General features: G+C 40.8%; 2 protein-coding genes across 3 annotated transcripts; one reads left to right on the plus strand and one right to left on the minus strand.

The window, feature by feature from the left end:
- Positions 1–5,253: 5,253 nt before the first annotated feature.
- On the plus strand, positions 5,254–10,031 carry gamt (guanidinoacetate N-methyltransferase). 2 transcript variants are annotated; one of them, XM_086047942.1, is made up of 7 exons: positions 5,254–5,368; positions 6,360–6,586; positions 8,259–8,404; positions 8,512–8,575; positions 8,688–8,755; positions 8,905–9,015; positions 9,774–10,031. In XM_086047942.1, the coding sequence occupies exons 1-7, from the start codon at positions 5,358–5,360 to the stop codon at positions 9,912–9,914; spliced, it is 768 nt and encodes a 255-aa protein (XP_085904068.1). In that variant the 5' UTR covers positions 5,254–5,357; the 3' UTR covers positions 9,915–10,031. The 2 variants fall into 2 exon arrangements, with proteins under 2 accessions (XP_085904068.1, XP_085904069.1); XM_086047943.1 differs by having other exon boundaries at positions 5,293–5,368; positions 6,364–6,586.
- Positions 10,032–11,186: 1,155 nt separating this feature from the next.
- On the minus strand, positions 11,187–17,184 carry ndufs7 (NADH:ubiquinone oxidoreductase core subunit S7). Its single transcript, XM_086047944.1, has 8 exons — positions 17,081–17,184; positions 16,508–16,544; positions 15,718–15,789; positions 15,442–15,562; positions 13,976–14,155; positions 13,074–13,120; positions 12,775–12,863; positions 11,187–11,418 (listed from the first exon to the last, which is right to left on the minus strand). Exons 1-8 carry the CDS (start codon positions 17,094–17,096, stop codon positions 11,321–11,323), a joined length of 660 nt encoding a protein of 219 aa, XP_085904070.1. The 5' UTR covers positions 17,097–17,184; the 3' UTR covers positions 11,187–11,320.
- Positions 17,185–18,387: the final 1,203 nt, after the last annotated feature.

The raw sequence follows: 18,387 nt of genomic DNA on the forward strand, positions 1-18,387 counted from the left end.
AGCATCAATGCAGGAAAAGAGCTTGATCACAGCAGTTGCCGCCCTGCCACCAAGAATGACAAAAATGCTCAGTGAAGCACAACGCAATGCAATATTCCGTGTTGACATTTGGTTATGTTGTCAGTCTTCTTTTTAATTAACGAATAGATATCTTAAAATGATTTTTGTTGTTGTTAGCAGTTTCAGCTTTTATTTAAAATTAAGTTAAAGGGGACATCAACATCTTCTTTGCAATAATATGTTGTATGCACCTCCACGAGTCTAAACACAGCATTTTGATTACAATTGCGTTTGTGGAATATGAGTCAAGCAGCAAAATCCATCTGGTTTTAGCCATCTTAGTGGGTTAGGGTTAGGGCCATTTTGTCATTTTCTGTGGACTGAAAATGACATCGTAGTTGCTCAGGTCTCAGGTAACACCAATCACGGCTCACCTGTTCTCTGAAGCTGAGCTATGATTGGTTGTCACCTGAGTGACTGTGATGTTATTTTCAGTCAACAGAAAGTAACAAAATGGCCGTCCCCTGAGATGGATAAAAACGGATGGATTTTGCTGCTTAACGTACCATTCCCCATCTACAATTTTAACAGGAAAGCCAAAATGTTCCCAAACAGGTAACCGCAGTGCACGGGGGGACCTTCGAGCTGTGTCTTGTTTGCGTATGCCATAATAATGACATTTATCCATGCATTTATGATTTATCACGGCTTCTGGCGTACTGGCTCCTCATCTGTTGCCCCACTCTGCTATGCGTGCAACACTTAATAGCGTCCGTATGTAAACTCGCTTACTCCCGAATAAGCTAGCGCATAAATAAAAACTGATTAGAAACGGTACGCAAGTGGACCGAACCGAACATCCGGTACCAAAACATATTATACACCCACGTATACCGTTACACCTCTACAGAATGCTGTGTTTAGACCTTTTGTGGAGCTGCATACAACATATTATTTGCAAAGATTTTTGGGTTGACTTCCTCTTTACTGAGTCCTCTGACAACATATCTGTATGATCTGAAAGGACAACACTTTTTGTTGATATTTATTTGTATATGCAAAAAGCTTTATTCACAATTAAGTTAACGATCTTTATTTATAGTTATATCTTTTTATTTTCAAATCGGTCTAGAACAGGGGTCAACAACCTTTTTCAAAGTGAGAGCTAGCTATTTTTTTGCGGACTGATCAATGCAAAGGGCTACCAGTTTCATACACATTTCTAAAGTAATCCATTTGCTAAAAAGACCTAAGTTGAATTATATGTTAATCATTCATAATATTTATGTATGTGAAGACACTGACCATGTACCTGATACCCCACCACAATTATCAACAATGATCAACATGTGTAGGAAACAGATAAATATCAATATGCAAGACTTTATAGGCTCCAGCACACCCTCGACCCTCGTGAGGATAAGCGATTCGGAAAATGGATGGATGAACCGAAATAGTGCTGTCAGAGGAACAGATCTGTGAATACAATCAAGTGCATTGTGCTAATTTAAACAGAAGGTTGTAGCAAAAAATATTAAAAGGCTCACTAGCCAAAACATTAGATACACTTGCATTGTCAAACATGCTTACTGATGGATGATGGATCACGGATCACGGGTCACGACTCACGAGGATCTGTGAGGCTCTGTCACCTGACCTGTGACCCGCTTTGATGACAGCGGGTCATAGCGGCCTTATGACAATGAGCTGCTGCTGCCACCTAGTGGCTTAGGTTGCTCAAATCAAACTTTTCTTTTTCTTTCTTTCTTTCTTTTTTTTTTTTAGCTCAACCTAAACAACACTTTCCCCTTTAGACCACTTCTGTCCTGTCTATAGGACATCAAAGCCTGGATGTCACTAAATTTAAGCGAAAAGAAAACAGAAGTTATGGTGTTCGGTCCCAGTGGCTCTTCTACATCCCCCCTTGTTGACCTGGCCCCCCTGGCTTCATATCTCAAGCCAACAGTCTCGAACTTGGGTTTTAAAATGGACAGTGATCTTAAATTGGACCAGCAAATCAGAGCTGTTCTTAGGTCCAGCTTCTTTCATCTTAGACAGCTGGCTAAAATAAAGCCCCTCCTTTCTCATCAGCACTTCAGCACAGTCATCCATGCCGTTGTTACATCTCGGCTAGATTACTGTAATTCACTTTATTTTGGTGTCGGCCAGTCCTCTCTCAAGCGTCTCCAGTTGGTTCAAAATGCCGTTGCTCACCTCCTAAGTCCTAATATTTATCAGAATGCCTTGTTTGAACTCGTGGGCCTCCATAGAACATATTCTTGAAAAGAAAACATGTTTGGGTTAATTCATCTTTAATGTAATTCTAAGTAATTTACAACTAATGTACCATATCTCACTTCAGTCCTCTACATCCTTGCACAGAACCTTGCAAAAAATGCACCTCAAGTTATTTTTATATTCTTCTACTTTGAGACAACCTGTGTATCAAGGAAATCAGTTGAAAAACACCAGCTACTGATAGTGATTATCTGTTCGCCCTTTACCGCTGATTACTGTGGACATAACTTTTGCTTTAAGATGGACAAAACAATGCTGAGGACAGCAGTATAGTACGTCAGACGTTAAAAGAAAAGAGGAGCTTAGTAAAATATCAACATACAAGAACTGTATCACAAAAGGCCACGCATTAAAAAGTCCCAATTGTACAGATCTGAAAAGAGAACACTGTCAAGTGTCAACTGAATAATTTGACTAGTACGTGATTTTGTTATTGGTGTTTTCACACAGACATTTTTTTTTCCAACAGCAGTGATTCCCAACCAGATGCCAAGACACACTAGTGTGTCTTGCCTCACACTACACATCATCTTTATGTCAGTATTGCTTCTTTTGGTGACATTGTTTGAATGTGAAATGAGTGCCTTGGCTCATTAAAGGTTGGGAAACACTGGTCTGCAGTACATGACCTTTGTTGTTTTGTATCTCCTGAGCCACATTCTTGAAGACAGAGCCATGCTGGCAGAATTCCAAGGGGTGGCTTTAGTTTAAGGAATTCACAAGACTGAATAGAGAGAATAATTTGAGACCCCTACATTCACTGCATGTTAAAAGACCTGTCGTAGACACTGCAAAACCTAAAATCCTCAGCAAAGGCCAGCTTTTGTGACATGAATACTCAGTACATTGATCTAATTGAAAAGGTAAGCATTGATAACTGAATTTAGTTTTGCCGGTTTGAACCAAATTAGCTGTGTACATAATGTCGCAACAAGAAAACTACAGTGGTAATGTTGCTGATGTTGCTGTCGACAGAAGCGCATTAATGTGAGCTTTTACATTAACATTCAAAAGCAGTGTAACTAAAGAGGCCCCTGCAGGATGAGAGGTAGGTGGACATAAAATCCATGACTACATGAGGACTCTCAGTGAGGAGTCAACTCCCCTCAGCCTTGGCTAATGTGCCTGAAGTGCATGATGGGTAATGGTGATCGAGGTGATGTGAAGTGGGCAAAATGAACTGTTTTGGCCTATTGCAGTTGCAGTGCCATCGTGCCGTGTGTAAGGTTTCAAAGGGAAAAGGCTAGACATAGTTGTACACGTATAATTAAAATAGGACCCTCACTTCAGATTGTTTGTCAGAAATTATTGTGCCAGTTGTCTAAACAGAAAAACTAAATATGGTCAAGATGGCCCAAAAAAAATCTTTGTGAAATTTTTGGTACTAAAATGCACACATCTGTAGAGTGTAGAGCAGGGGTGTCCAAACGTTTTACTTTGAGGGCTGCATAGAAAATTAGTGAGAAGAAAGGGCCATTTCGAGATTTACTTTGATATATACATTTAAATAGCATTACGGACAATGTCAAATGTTATTTTTAGTAAATGCTGCGGGCCGCTAAAACCGGTGGGCAGGCCACCAATGAACCCCGGGTCGTAGTTTAGACACAGCTGGTGTATTGTTTCTATGGGAATGTATATAATTTTATAACTAAATAATTATATATTGACAATAGCATAGTACCAATACACAATATTACTGCAAAAACTGCAACATTTGTGTTTGTAAACCATGCAGTGCTCATTATTTTTGTACACCGAGGGGAGGAATTAAAATAGCTGAGGCCTGGAACAGATGGTCTGTGTTTCTGAACTTTGGAACCAGTGAAAATCTGCTCTATACATTGGAGCTGTTTAGTCCTATCAAAGGTGGTTCTCAGACATTTACACCAAATCCCATCTCAAAAAATACTTAGTTCTCCAAATACCATCCTAATGACCAACATTACAGTAGTAACATAGTTGGCCTAAATACAATAGTACATAATGTTGGGTACTGTACTGGAAAAGTACAGCCTATCAAGGCTCAAAGAGACAACAGAGTTCTCACTCTGATGCTAGCCTACAATAAATGTAGATGCTGTGCTTCAAGAAGTAGCAGCAAGTAGCCGTTTCCAAGTGACAATACTGTTTTCAAAAGCAAAACTGCTTCACTATCACAGTAGTTAGTTACATGTACTGTAATTTATACATCAAGTGCCCAGATGTTTTCAACTTGGGGCTATTTTACATCCAGAAAAATGGAAGCAAGAGGGTGCATTTCACCTTGTTTATGAAACACACGAATTCAGTACACTGTATGTCAACATATTATGCTAAGCAGTTAAACATATTTTTAGAAGAAACAGTCAATCTAAACCGGCTGTTAATGAGGGGGAAAAGTACATGCTTAGTTGTAACATTCAACTTCCCCAAAAATGTAAATAAAAAGCTGTGGCATATATCACCCAGCTGTATATATTTTTTTTTGTTTAATCTTGATTTCTCCATTCAAAAAAAATGTTAAATCCATATGCTGTTACTGTTTTGTGTGATATATCATTTAACATTTAAACCTTCTCTCACAACCTTTTTATGCCGTTTGTGTTTAATTTTATTAAGAGTATATATCACTGCCCCCCCCCCCCAAAAAAAATTGCAGTGTTGCCCGGGGAACATGACCAATGGTATCCAAACTTTGGTCACTGCTGCTGCTATAGCTACATATCAAGATTATGCACACACCAATGTATTTCGAATTGCACTTCTTGTGTGATATTTTCACAATGTGTGATGTGACTTTTGAGACCACCTGATGAACACTCATGAAGTTATTGAGTATTGAATCAAATTACCCCTGTAAAATCAGGGGTTTTTTGGGGGGGGGGCGGGGGGCAAAATGAAGGTTGTACTGTAACCATCTGATGGTCGTCTATGTGTGTAATTAAAGAAAAAACTTTTTTTTTTAATACATTAGTTCGTTTTCTTGTCGGTCGGTGGTTGCTATTTGTTGATGGCCCCTCGGCACTGCCTCCGCGTCAGCTCTTCATAAGAAAGGCAGCGGCATATTCCTGGCTTCGATGACAAGCAGGTGTGTTAAAAATCAACTCAAATCACCCTGTAGCTCGTTGGCTACATCACCATGGTTAGAGAGAAGCATTGTTTGTGTTTTAATGATGTTTCGTTATTACGTAATTGGACCGACAACTCCGAATGTGCCAACTTTACCGGACTTCGCTAGTCATATCTCGTGTTCGCAGTGTAAAGTGCACACCAACAGTTGAACGTTGTTTTCACCCACCCAACACACACCGGCAAACTTGGAAAAAAAGTTAAAACTGGAAACAAAAAGCATTTCGAGGCATGTCATTGTATAACAGGGGTAGGGAACTCCAGTTTCTCGAGATGCCATATCCTGCCTGTTTTGGATCTCTCCCTACTACAACACACCTGACTCAAACGATCAGAATCGTTTCAGACTTCTACCGAGCATGCTGATGAGCTGATCATTTTAATCAGGTGTGTTGTATTAGGGAGGGATCCAAAACAGGCAGGATATGGCTCTTGAGGAACCGGAGTTCCCTACCCCTGTTGTACAATAACTACATCATGCATGTCGGACCCTGAGCATAGCTGCCAGCTGTTGTTGCTGGACCCAGAAGCTACACGCAGCTCGCATTTGAAAATCGCTGTACAAATCCATGTACACATTTGCAGATGTTTGTCACACATTTGTGACTTCAGTCACGCATTTGTAGATTCCCGTTACACATTTGGGACTTCAGTTACGCATTTGTAAATAATCAATATGCAAAAAAAAAAAAAAAAAAAAAAGATTCTCAATACGCATTTGTGGATTCTCAATACGCATTTGTGACTTCAGTTAGTACAGTTACGCATTTGTTCAAATTATTCAACCGAGTGACGACGCATCCAAAGCGTAGACAATCTCGGAGGCGAGTGAGCGCCGTTCGCCACTTGCGCCTTTGACCTGCAGTGCCGTCAAAGGCCCGCAGCGTCAGCACTCCAGAGCCCGATATAAAACCCGGCCTCTCGCCTTTCGCCCTCCCTTTGCTGTGAAGACAGTCTCGCCGGCCATATCATCTCCAGGGAACAAACAAAATGAGCAGCAGCGCCTCAGCCGAGCATCCCATTTTCTCCAAGGGGGAGGACTGCAAAGCCTCGTGGCACGACGCCAACGCAGGCTACAATGAAACCGACACGCACCTGGAGATTATGGGCAAGCCCGTGATGGAGCGCTGGGAGACCCCGTACATGCACTCCCTGGCAACGGTGGCAGCCTCCAAAGGTAGAGAGCGTTTTCTTCGCTTTGTGTAAATATAGTAATTTTCTCTTGCATTTTACTAAGTTTGTACAGATTGTTTATTATTTGTTGTTTTGTTCATTGTCTGCTTTCAATTTGAAGGACTTTAACTTTGTTTCTAAGATGCTATTAAAATAAGCTATTTAATATTGCATGCGGTTGTAGTTGTCCATACTTAAGCGTTTTACTTCCTTTTCTGATAAAGTCTCTGGAGCACACTTGGGGGGTCGGGGGAGTGAACAGAGAGTAGTCCAGCAGCTGTCGTGGAAATTGGCCAAGATGACTGCGGGGGCGGGGGGTTATGGGGTCGTTACGGGTAGGCGGCAGATATCTCAAATCATCTTTGCTTTGTGTTAGAATAGTCACACACTCCCATATGCGAGGACTAGTGTCAATGCCGAAACTTTTTGGGCATTTGCAAGTTTTAATACATTCGCGTCACGAGAAATCATAATCTCTAATATGCCAGTTAAGAGGAGGCTATCAGTGTATATATTCTTTTCTTTTGATAGCGCATGCATTTTAATCAAACAAACAAAAAAATTAAAATGCATTGTAGAACACTGTCATAAAATGCGTATTATTATTGTTATTACTATTATAGGAAAATACACATCTATACCATATTAAAATGAGTTATTTGAGGTCGTATCACCTAAATTATTTTGTAACGTTTATATTTAAAATGCCGATATAACTCCTAATGGTGTAAGAAGGCCAATAAATCACCAGGAAACCCACAACGACAAATCTCATACCTCTACTCACATCTATTTATATTCTTGAAACCCTGTAAGGCTCCAGGGGTGTCAAACTCCGGTCCTCCATGCAGGGCCGCTGTCCTGCATGCTTTCCATCTCTCTCTGCTGCTATACACTTGATTCAAATGATCAGGATAGCTGTCAGGCTCCGACAAAGCTTTCCGATGAGCTGATCGTTTGAAACAGGTGTGTAGCAGCAGGGAGTGATGGAAAACAGGCAGAAAAGCAGCCTTGAGGACTGCAGTTTGACACACCTGCCGGGTGACAACCAACTGGTGTTCCATGAACAGGAACGTGAAACATACAACTGCTTCAACACCAATCAACCTATTTTGCTTAAAGCGGAAGTCAACACAAACAAATCTTTTTAAAAAATAGATTCTGTATAGGCCCACTGGTTGAAACACAGCACTCTGGTTAGTATTGTGTTTCTGGAATATGAGTTAAGAAACAAAAGCCGCTCGTCTTTAGCCATCTCTGGGGGCGGCCATTTTGTGACTTCAGTCGACTGAAAATCACATCACACAGCCTCAGAGCTCAGATAACGACGAATCATAGCTCAGCTTCAGAAAACGGGTGAGCCGTGATTGGTCGTTATCTGAGCCCTGAGGGTCTGTGATGTCATTTTCAGTCAATAGACGTGACAAAATGGCCACCCCCTGAGATGGCTAAAAACGGCTGGATAAACTCTTATTCCATAAATGCAATATTTATCAGAATGCCTTGTTTCAACTAGTGGTCCTGCATAGAACATACTCTTGAAAAAATATGTTTGGGTTGATTTCCCCGTTAACTATGGCCGTATTGAATGTCAAAATAGAAGACATCAATTGAAACATCTCTGAGGCTTCATGGCTATAATTGAGTCTGATATTGTTTGTTGTATTGTCACCTAGGCGGACGGGTTCTGGAGATTGGTTTCGGCATGGCCATTGCTGCCACCAAAGTGGAGTCTTTCCCCATTGAGGAGCACTGGATCATCGAGTGCAACGATGGCGTCTTTGCCCGACTGGAGAACTGGGCCAAGTCTCAACCACACAAGGTCTGTAGAGCCCCACTGTAAAGAGTTTTCAGAGCCTGGTTTATTGGACTTGCTGCTCTTATGCTGATATGTAAAGAGGTTACTGAGGAACTTTTTTGTCTTTGTAGATTGTCCCTCTCAAGGGCCTCTGGGAGCAGGTTGTGCCCACCCTGCCAGATAACCACTTTGATGGTATGAAATCACATCAGATGCAAAGGAATTGGGCCGTCATTGACCTACTACAGTTATTTCCGCAGCCCATATGGCTGTACCCTTCTAACTAGTACTTTAACTCCCCTTCCAGGTATCCTGTATGACACATACCCTCTGTCTGAGGACACATGGCACACTCATCAGTTTGACTTTATCAAGGTTGGTTCACAATTTGGGGCTTGAAATCCCAGCTTGTTTGGCTTGCATGAAATTGGAATTGTTTAGAATGGCAAATGTTAAAATGGATTGGTAAATCACATCATACGTCGGTACACTTGAAAGTCTGATTTGTGTACGTGTGTCTGTAGGGTCACGCTCACCGAATGCTGAAGCCCGGCGGCGTCCTCACCTACTGCAATCTGACCTCCTGGGGCGAGCTGCTCAAGGGCAAATACAACAATATCGAGACCATGTTTCAGGTTAGTTGCTGTCATCAGCAAATGTGGTTGTCGCTCCGGAATGTTACACAACCCAAATGCAATCTGTCTAGGAGGTGAAGACCGCCACAACTTAGCTTTATAGCATCGTTTCCACCAAACAGTTTGGGTTGGTCGCATGTCCAGCGTCCCTTTGGTGTTACAAGAGTGCAATGGGAAAAAAAAGGACTAGATTAGGAGATGAATTTTGTACTGTGTTAATGGTTATTTCCCCCATTATGGGATCACTAAAGATCGATTAAGTCTTCTTCACAAGTTCTCATGCTATCAATAAGTGAAGACATACATTTTAAATCACCTAAAGATTAACATGTCACATTTATCTTGGACACACACAAGGAATTTACAGCATCTTTATGGCTTAAGCGAGACCAAAGTTCATCGTGTATGTTTTTGAGGACCTGTTAGTTGACCCAAGACCCCCCCCCCTCGCCATTAGGATTCAATTGAATCAACAATTGACTGCTAAATAAGTAAACATTCACTCTTGACGACGACTACAACAACAATCAATCAGTTGTTCTTGTCAAATACCAATGTCGAGTTCTCCAAACGGAATATTTCAGCCATACATTTCTTGAAAAGATCTGTTTTAGTGATAACCATTAAGGGTTTGTATGGTTCAGATGCAGAGCACATTTACTGTACATCAGCCTTGAGTTTAGGGCAAAAGTATGTAACTCAAGGTTATTGATAATACCGCCATCGCACCTTACTGAGCGACTGTTAATGATTTTCAGGAGAGCCAGGTGCCTCATCTGCTTGAAGCCGGCTTCAAGAAGGAGAAGATAAGCACTACCACCATGGACATTGTACCTCCCACTGAGTGCAAATACTATTCCTTCCATAAGATGATCACCCCCACCATTATCAAAGAGTAAAGTGCAGAACACTGCTGAAACTTGTTTTTTTTTTTTCTACCATGTGCCTTCTCTGACACTCTCCTTTTCCTTACTTGTTTGCCTTCTTTCAATAAAACCAATTCCATACCAACTATACCCATGGGTCATTGGGTTTCTTTATTTATGCTGGCGTGTTACAGAAGAATAACAGGGAAGCTTTTATGCGCCATGGTCCCCAGTTTATTGGACAAATTTAACTAGCACTTGACTCAGCGTGAGCGCTCGCACACTCAACAAGAGGTGATTAATGTCAAGACATTGAGAAATGTTTCTTTTGTGGCCTACTGGGATGCTACAAAGTAACTGTATACAATCCTGTAAAAACAAAACAAAAAAACAAAAAAACAGTGCATGTCAAATGAAAACAAGAATAGGCACTTGTAAGAAATTTGTCATTAGATGGACAGAAAAAATGGGGGTTGGGGGGGATTGCGTTTGGTTGTGTTTTGTCTATAAAAAGAATTTGGAAAGAAAGATGGACAGAAAAAGGAAAATAGACAAACTATGGGAGTTGGCAGCTCCCAAATTAGAGAACCACATGGCTTGCATGTTAGGAAATTAGTGTATGTTCTTGTCACTCTATAGCAACCTGTACTGCTGGAATTAAATGTGTACAATGTTTATTGAAAGGCAAAACATTAATAGCTATAACAGACAGTGTGGTTGTTTGGACAGCTCTGCAAAAATTAAGAAACAAAAAAATTGATCTTTTTTGGGCATTTTGACCATTTTTCCATTGCAATTTGTGTGTTACGTTGCTAGTATTTTATAAAAATACAAACATGTTCATTTTATGAAACACAAACATATAAATAGCTAAATCAGAGAAACTTGTGATTTTAACACCCAAATCAATGAATCACACTAATCATAGAGATATAACACCAGCGGAATTCTACTGGTTGAATTAGATTACTGTTTAATTCCTGGAAATAGAAATTACAAAAAGCACAAAGTTGCAATGAAAACAAGTCGGGTTTTCACATCCACTTTAACTGCATTGGGTCTGCTGTCAAATTAGAAGTTGGCGCCACCTGGTGACAGTCTAACGCTGTAAACGTGGCATTTCTGGTTTACTACTGTCGAGTACTCATTGGGCAGTTTAAAACTCTGTAGTTATACCTTCCTGACCAAGTTAGAGGTTTAAATGAAGTGTGGAATTTTGATTTATCCTGCAAACAAGGCAGCCGATTGATTCCATGAAAAAATGGACAAGAGTTTGGTTGAAAACAGGAAGCAGAACAGCTAATGTTAAATAACATTGAGTTTATTCAGGTGATTTCTTGAAGAACTACACTGAGGAAGAGTGATGCCCCAAATGAAATCAGAACTACAACACTTAAAGCCCAGGTATACACACACACACAGTCATACATAACGCCCATTCACTTCCGATACCAGATTGCCAACTTCTTCTCACGTTTGATCTTCTTCTGCAACTGTAATGTTCCATAGAGGAGAGCCTCCGCGGTGGGCGGGCACCCTGTACAGAGCAGAGATAGGGGGTGGGGCATAGAACTAAATCAACCTTTTATTCTATGACTGACCACACCAGTTTTCGTTGACATCACATACACTAGTTCCTTCATTGCTGCCTATTGTCCATGCAATCTTTACGTGTTATTAGGTGTCACGTTTTGTTTCATTTCAGAGGACCTGCACACCATACCAACATTGGCTATGTGAGGCAGCTATCTTCCACATGTGCAATTAAAAGCAAGTACAGTATATGTCCGGCCTGAATGTTGAAGTGGAACTCAAAGCAAAAATGTTCTTTGCAGTATTATATTCTATGTACCCCAACTAGTCCAAACACGATATTCGTATTAAAACTGCGTTCGTGGAATATTAAGAAGATGAATCCATCCATTTTCATCAACGTGGGTAGCAGCAGTCTCTGTGAGGTTTGCTTCAGTTGTGAATACAAACCATTGCTGTTCCGCACCAACTACAGGATACAACCGCCTTGTTGGGCTTAACAAGCCACCGTAGCCGGTCATTGGGAAAAGTTTGCCCTCCATTGCTGCTAATTTTAATACTGATCCTCTGTCTTCTGTTCAGCAACGCTCCTACCAGCATGTCATGGCCCAAAGACCACAAAGTCACTTTTGGGGTTTCTGCATGCGTTCAACGACCCTGTTCCCAAATTAGAAAGAGAGCATTGCGAAACCTGCGTTGAATGAGCTGCTCTTCACACTAACAACTTTTTTTTTTTAAGCTATAATAACAGCAAAAATTTGCAGTGCAGGAATGCAGACTGTAGGAATTTCATGTTTTTTTCCCCCAAGAATATGTTCTAAGCAAGCCCAGTAGTTGAAACAAAGGCATTCTGATAAATATTGTGTTTGTGGAATAAGAGTTAATCCACTCGTTTTTAGCCATCTCTGAGGGCGGCCACTTTGTCACTTCTGTCGACTGAAAACGACATCACAACTACCCAGGGCTCAGGTAACGACCAATCATGGCTCACCTGTTTTCTGAAGCTGAGCCGCTATTGGTCGTTAACTGAAACCAGAGCAGTTATTATGTCATTTTCAGTCGACAGAAGTGACAAAATGGCCGCCCCCTGAGATGGCTAAAAAGGGGTGGATTTTGCTGCTTAACTCATATTCCACAAACGCAAAATTAATCAGAATGCCGTGTTTCAACTAGTGGGTTTGCTGGGAACATATTCTTGAAAAAAATGTGTTTGGGTTGATCTCACTTTTATGGTCGTTCAAGGTCAGACTGGAATGGACTGTGTTCGCCCCTGCAAGGTTATACTGTACAATAAGTAATAGCACAATAGTACATCTTACAATCATAGTTTACATGTATGTGATAAGTGTCAATGGTATACCTGGAACATAAATGTCCACTGGCACAATTCTGTCACATCCTCTGACGACAGCATATGAGTAGTGATAGTAGCCTCCTCCATTTGCACAGCTGGGTGAGCAAAGATTTAACAATCATGGGTCAAGCACTAATTATAACAGTGGTAAGTTGAAAAATAAAACATCCACTTTACTGCCAATATCAATTTACAGCAGGAAGGAAAAAAGCAAAGGCCACTGAAGAAAATACATCAGTGATAGTGGCAGGATTTGCATGCAGCATTAATTCTTAAAAAAATAGCTGCTTTAGAGGTCATCTTACCTTCCCATGGATATTACATATCTTGGCTCAGGCATCTGGTCGTACACCTGTTGGAAAGAAGTACTTGCATAATATTAAATGGTACATATAATGGATAATTGACTTTTTAATCATTTGTATACAAATATTGGGGTCTTCGGAGTGCCTTCCCCCCAGATCAAGTATGTGTCATCAAGTGTGAAATTGAAAAAGTGTGTTTCTTCAAAAGGTGTGAATTTATGGAATAATTATGATATACAACTGAAAAGTTGTGAATCATTTTCAGTATTCAAAAAGAGGTTTAAAAATATAGTATTACAAAAATATATAAATCAAGTATAGACACAGGAAATGAAAGTGAAACTCTTAATTAACTGTCTTTAGTTTTTGATTTATGAATGATTATCTATACACGTGTATAATAGGTACATGTCTGTTTATATTTATACTTTGTTTTCTGTTTCTATTTATAGCGTTTACTTTGTATATATGTAAAATGAGCATTTTTAGTTTAGTTTTTATATGGGTTATGCTCAGGTATATGTGTGTATGTATTTATGAATAACCCACCTTAGTATTAATAGAACATGATGTCCAATGTTTTATAGTGAACAAGGGGTAGGACTCGACAAGTTTTTTACTTCTTCCTACTCTCCTTGAACATATAAACCTTTATTTTGATTTTTTTTTTTTTTTTTTTGTTTCCTTAGTGTTTTTCATGTTGTTTATATGTTCAATAAAATCAATCAAAAATCCAACAAACATCCACTAATTTTCTATTCTACTTGTCCTTGTTGTAATTAGTGAATTAGTTATAAGTCTGTGAGCTTCTGGCACAACCTGAGACATTGCATTAGGTTACATTGTCCAGAGACCATTTTTATTGCTGTTTAATATATGTGTAACTGGACTATTATTCACACCTTTCTCAGAGCTGGAGCCATTTTGTTGGTCAGTGTTCCAGCCACAATCATAACATCAGCCTGTCTGGGACTGGCTCTGAACACTACGCCGAAGCGGTCCATGTCGTAGCGGGGCGCCGCCATGTGCATCATCTCCACCGCACAGCACGCCAAGCCAAAGGTCATAGGCCATAGAGAGCTCTGCAAGGGTAAACACAGCAGCTCTAAAGGGCAGTTGATAGTGATATTATTGTCAACTCGACTGTTATTTACCAAAAAAAGTTTCTCTCTGAACTGAACCACAGCACATGTCAAAGGGTGTAAGAGTATTTATATGATAAAAACAACAAAATGTAATGCAAATATAAAAGAAATAGTGTTGAGTGGATTAGCTTACTCTTACGGCCTTCTCAGACTACACGACTTTTTTGTCATTCACAACGGTCGTGCTGTCAGGACTACCAGATAAATATCGTTATGTGTCTTGGACCGGACGAGACTTCACACTACAAGTTTGTCACCGACTAGACCCCGCCTAATCGTTGCGTGCTTCCGTCAAGATTCTGTCCATCGGCGCGGGCCTGTCGGGGAGGCGTGTAGTCATGTCGACAGCGGCATTTTGTGCATGCGGGTTTGTTCTCTGCTCAGAAAAGGCAAAAAAGAAGATGTTCCCGGATGGTAGGGAGAGGGCAGTATGGACTGTCTATTCTCCCAAAAGAACTTATGGTAAGAAATTTGTTTAACGACACACACCACAAGTCAGCCACTGGCTTTGCAGTTAGCAAACGTAGCATGAGTTGAAATGCTACGTATACTTTCCAATATTTCCCCACTACTATCCGTTCCTGTTTTTGCCATTTTGATTGTTTGTATGTGCGCGCTACGTCCAGTCTCTCGTCATAAGTAGGAGGGGACTGTCCTCCTATTGGTTAATGCCGAAGAACCAATCGAAGGACGACTTTGGACATGTCACACTATGAGGCAAGACAAACAAAAATTCTGACATGCCAGACTTCCATCGTGGTGGCTATGAAGCGTCCCAGACGCCAAACGACCCATGAGAATGTCACACTACACATGCTACGATGCATGAAGACAATTCAAAATTGGCTAAGAGAAACTGCGTTTGTCTGCGACAAGTAATTTCGGCCCCAAATCGGGCTACATTCGTGTCGTCTGACGTCGGCATTATACATTGTAACTATAAAAACAGTCCTACTTTGGCATGAACGAGGTAAATATGACAAAATTATCATGGCAATAGCATTTTGGAGTAGATAATATGAGCACACATGACAATCTGTTAAAGTGGCCTGTAAACATGTATTATCTTCACTAATATTATTTTGATGATACCTATTTGAAAGTGTCATTCAAAAATGAGTATTATATTGTGCAAGTTGCTGCTTGCTTCCTTAAACATAACGGATGGATGCAATTTAAGAGGAATTGTAACCATGAACGAACACAAAAGACTGTCGACTTACCCTGCGTGCCCAGTTAATTAGATCATCCAGTTTGGTGATGACATACTCGCCCTTGTTGCTGGCTACAGACGATGGTTTAGCAGCCGCAACTGCCGTGCTTTTCTCTCGAACGGGAACCACACTGTCAGAAGGGCACAATACCTTGTTACAGGGTACTTACAGAAAAAAGCAAGAACAGATAGAAACCTTTTAATTGCTAGATGGCTTTTGAGCAATAGCACTCTCCTGGCCGTCTTCTAGCCTTCATTTTATTAAACACACTCGATAACATCTCACCTTGTGATGGTATTCTCGCTTTTAGCGGCACTGTGGAGACTCTTCTGCTGAAGAAACAATGATGAAATAGGTCTGTGGAACAAACAGCAGGTCAAACTGAGTCATCAAAATCATATTATAGACATTTGTATTTGTTCAAGTCCTATAAGACGTCGTATAATGTCTTTGGCATTCATTTGAGCAGCAGTAAAGCCAAGCCCAAGCAATTAATGCATTCTTCGTCAGACAACATGGAAATTATAATTTATCATAGCCTGACAGTATGTTAAACGGTATCAGTCACCAAAAAAAAAAAAAAAACACTGAACACTTTTAGAGCTACAGTACATCTACAATGAACATGTTTACTGCATTTAGTTTATGGTATTTCAATTACTACCATCTCCTAACGTAATTGTCCAATACTTGAATGAATCTTATTGGTTGACTACATCTGAAAGAGGCTCAAATGACGGATGGATGAATTTCCTTCACATGGAAATCAACTTGTCTGTTGAGATGTACAATACAATAAATTACGGTATGTGTCCCAACACACTTAGAAGCAATTTACCTCAAGTAACATCGTCTTTCCATTGACACTTCACAAATTCAAACTACAGCGGTACAGAAGACGGCTAAAATCATGATTAAAATCATGATTAAAGTCATGATTTACGGTGTTTTCTCGAACACCGAGCCTTGCTCAAATGACATCTTTGGGGTTGTTAACTAAAAGTGCCATCTTGCTACTGGGAAAACGCGCGACGTCGTGTCAAAATGTCGCATACGAACATACTTATTCACTTACCTTGCACAAAAACTGCCAGACATGGCCAGGCGAGGCACTGGAAAACAACGGTACAAATGAAGTATTTTAGCTGAATTGTCAATCAGATATCTAACAAAGGTACTTAATTATCACGCTCGGTCTATGGCAACACTTTTTTTTACTGTCAATTCATATTGTCCTGTTGCGCAATAATAATTTGCCCGACAATCCCTTATGAAACACAATACAATGATGCAAACCACCAACAAGCAGATAAATAAATGCAAACTTATACAATCAACAATAAGGACCTTGTCTACTACGTGTTTGTGTCGTCTGTCTGTTTATAAGTTTCCTGTCACGTTACAGCAGGGCTTTTGGAAGTACAACAGCCGCCTGCTTAGCTCACTTGTTAGCTTGCAAGCTGCTAACACAGACGCAGCAAGGTCAGTGTGCGTATGCGCTTTAAAGTTCCTACTCCAGATACTGACCGATGCCAAACACAACACAGTGACATTTGGTTCCCAAAATTCCAAACACAATTTGCAAATTACAGTTATAAAGCCCAATAAAGTAAGAAAAGCGTATAATTTCACCCAAAACATTACGTACCCACCAACGCCGCCATCTTTGGAAATGTGTTTACGTCACAGTTCTGTTTGTGTTAATAACGGGCTCACGCGGCTAGGGGGCGCTGCTATTACGGTCAAGTTTCTTCTCAATGTAACCCGACAACAACAATAAATACAACACGATGGCTATAATAATGGCCAAAACGCCAATTTTTAATCAAATGAATATGTTCAGATATACCACGAATTTAATAATTATATATATTTTCAAGATACTATATAAGTACTGTTCTGTTCATGTAAAACAATAAGCATTATATGATGTCCATGTGCCACTTCGTCACTCTGTGGAAATCTATTAAAATCTTAAAATATCTACAATATTTAAAACAAAGCTACAGCATCTATTTAAAAAAAAGCTATAATTTAAATTTTGTGATTGTAAAAGGGCATGGGGTAAAATATAGCCCAGATGGATGGATGGATGGATGACTCAGGGGCGGAGCTACATGGTGGCCGGCTCTTCGAATGTACTGCAGGCTTTGATGTTCCAAGAGGAGAACACGGGGACCAGGTCATCGAATACTGCAGCCGCCCATGCCAACATGCCAATGGAGACGCCTGGCGCGACGACTTACCCGCGCTGCTGGGTGTGGAGGACATCGACTCAGCGCAGCTCCAGCGGGAACAGAGGGACAACTGCATCCTCTGCCATGTCCAACAATGGATGGAAGAGAGCCGACGACCTGCATGGTCAACTGTCGCCATGCTGGACTTGGAGACAAAAGCCCTGTAATGTCAATGGTCCAGCCAAAACCAGGTGGTGGCACCCACGGAGTAGTTGGGTATAGACATGGGCCCTTTCCCAGTCTCGGAAGTGGAAACCACCACTATGTCCTGGGGGCAATGGACTACGTCACCAACTGGCCAGAGGTTTATGTCATTCTGGACCAGAGCACTGCCACCACTGCTGAATACCTGGTCAACAAGATGATTAGTCAGTTTGGTGCACCAGAGGAGCTCCACAGCGACCAGGGTTGGAACTGTGAGGCCCAGGTCTTTGGAGAGGTATGCCGACTGGGCAACTGAAAGTCCCACACGACACCTCTGCATCCTCAGAGTGATGGACTGCTAGAGCGATTCAACTGCACCTTGGCCGCCCACCTTGCTGGATGCAAAACCCTTCTTTGAAACCCTGACTGTTTTAGGTCACACATTCTGACAGCTGGAATTTTTCAACTCAATTTTGTTCTGCTCTACACCCTGGGGTGTCTGGATCGCTCAGTGGGTAGCACTGCTGACTTTAGACATGGGTGACAAGGAATCAAATGCAGATCAGGGACATTC

Source organism: Filicampus tigris, chromosome 12 (assembly GCF_054856515.1).
Source record: "Filicampus tigris isolate MCC_2025a chromosome 12, RoL_Ftig_1.0, whole genome shotgun sequence".
In the NCBI taxonomy this organism is placed as follows: Eukaryota; Metazoa; Chordata; class Actinopteri; order Syngnathiformes; family Syngnathidae; genus Filicampus; species Filicampus tigris.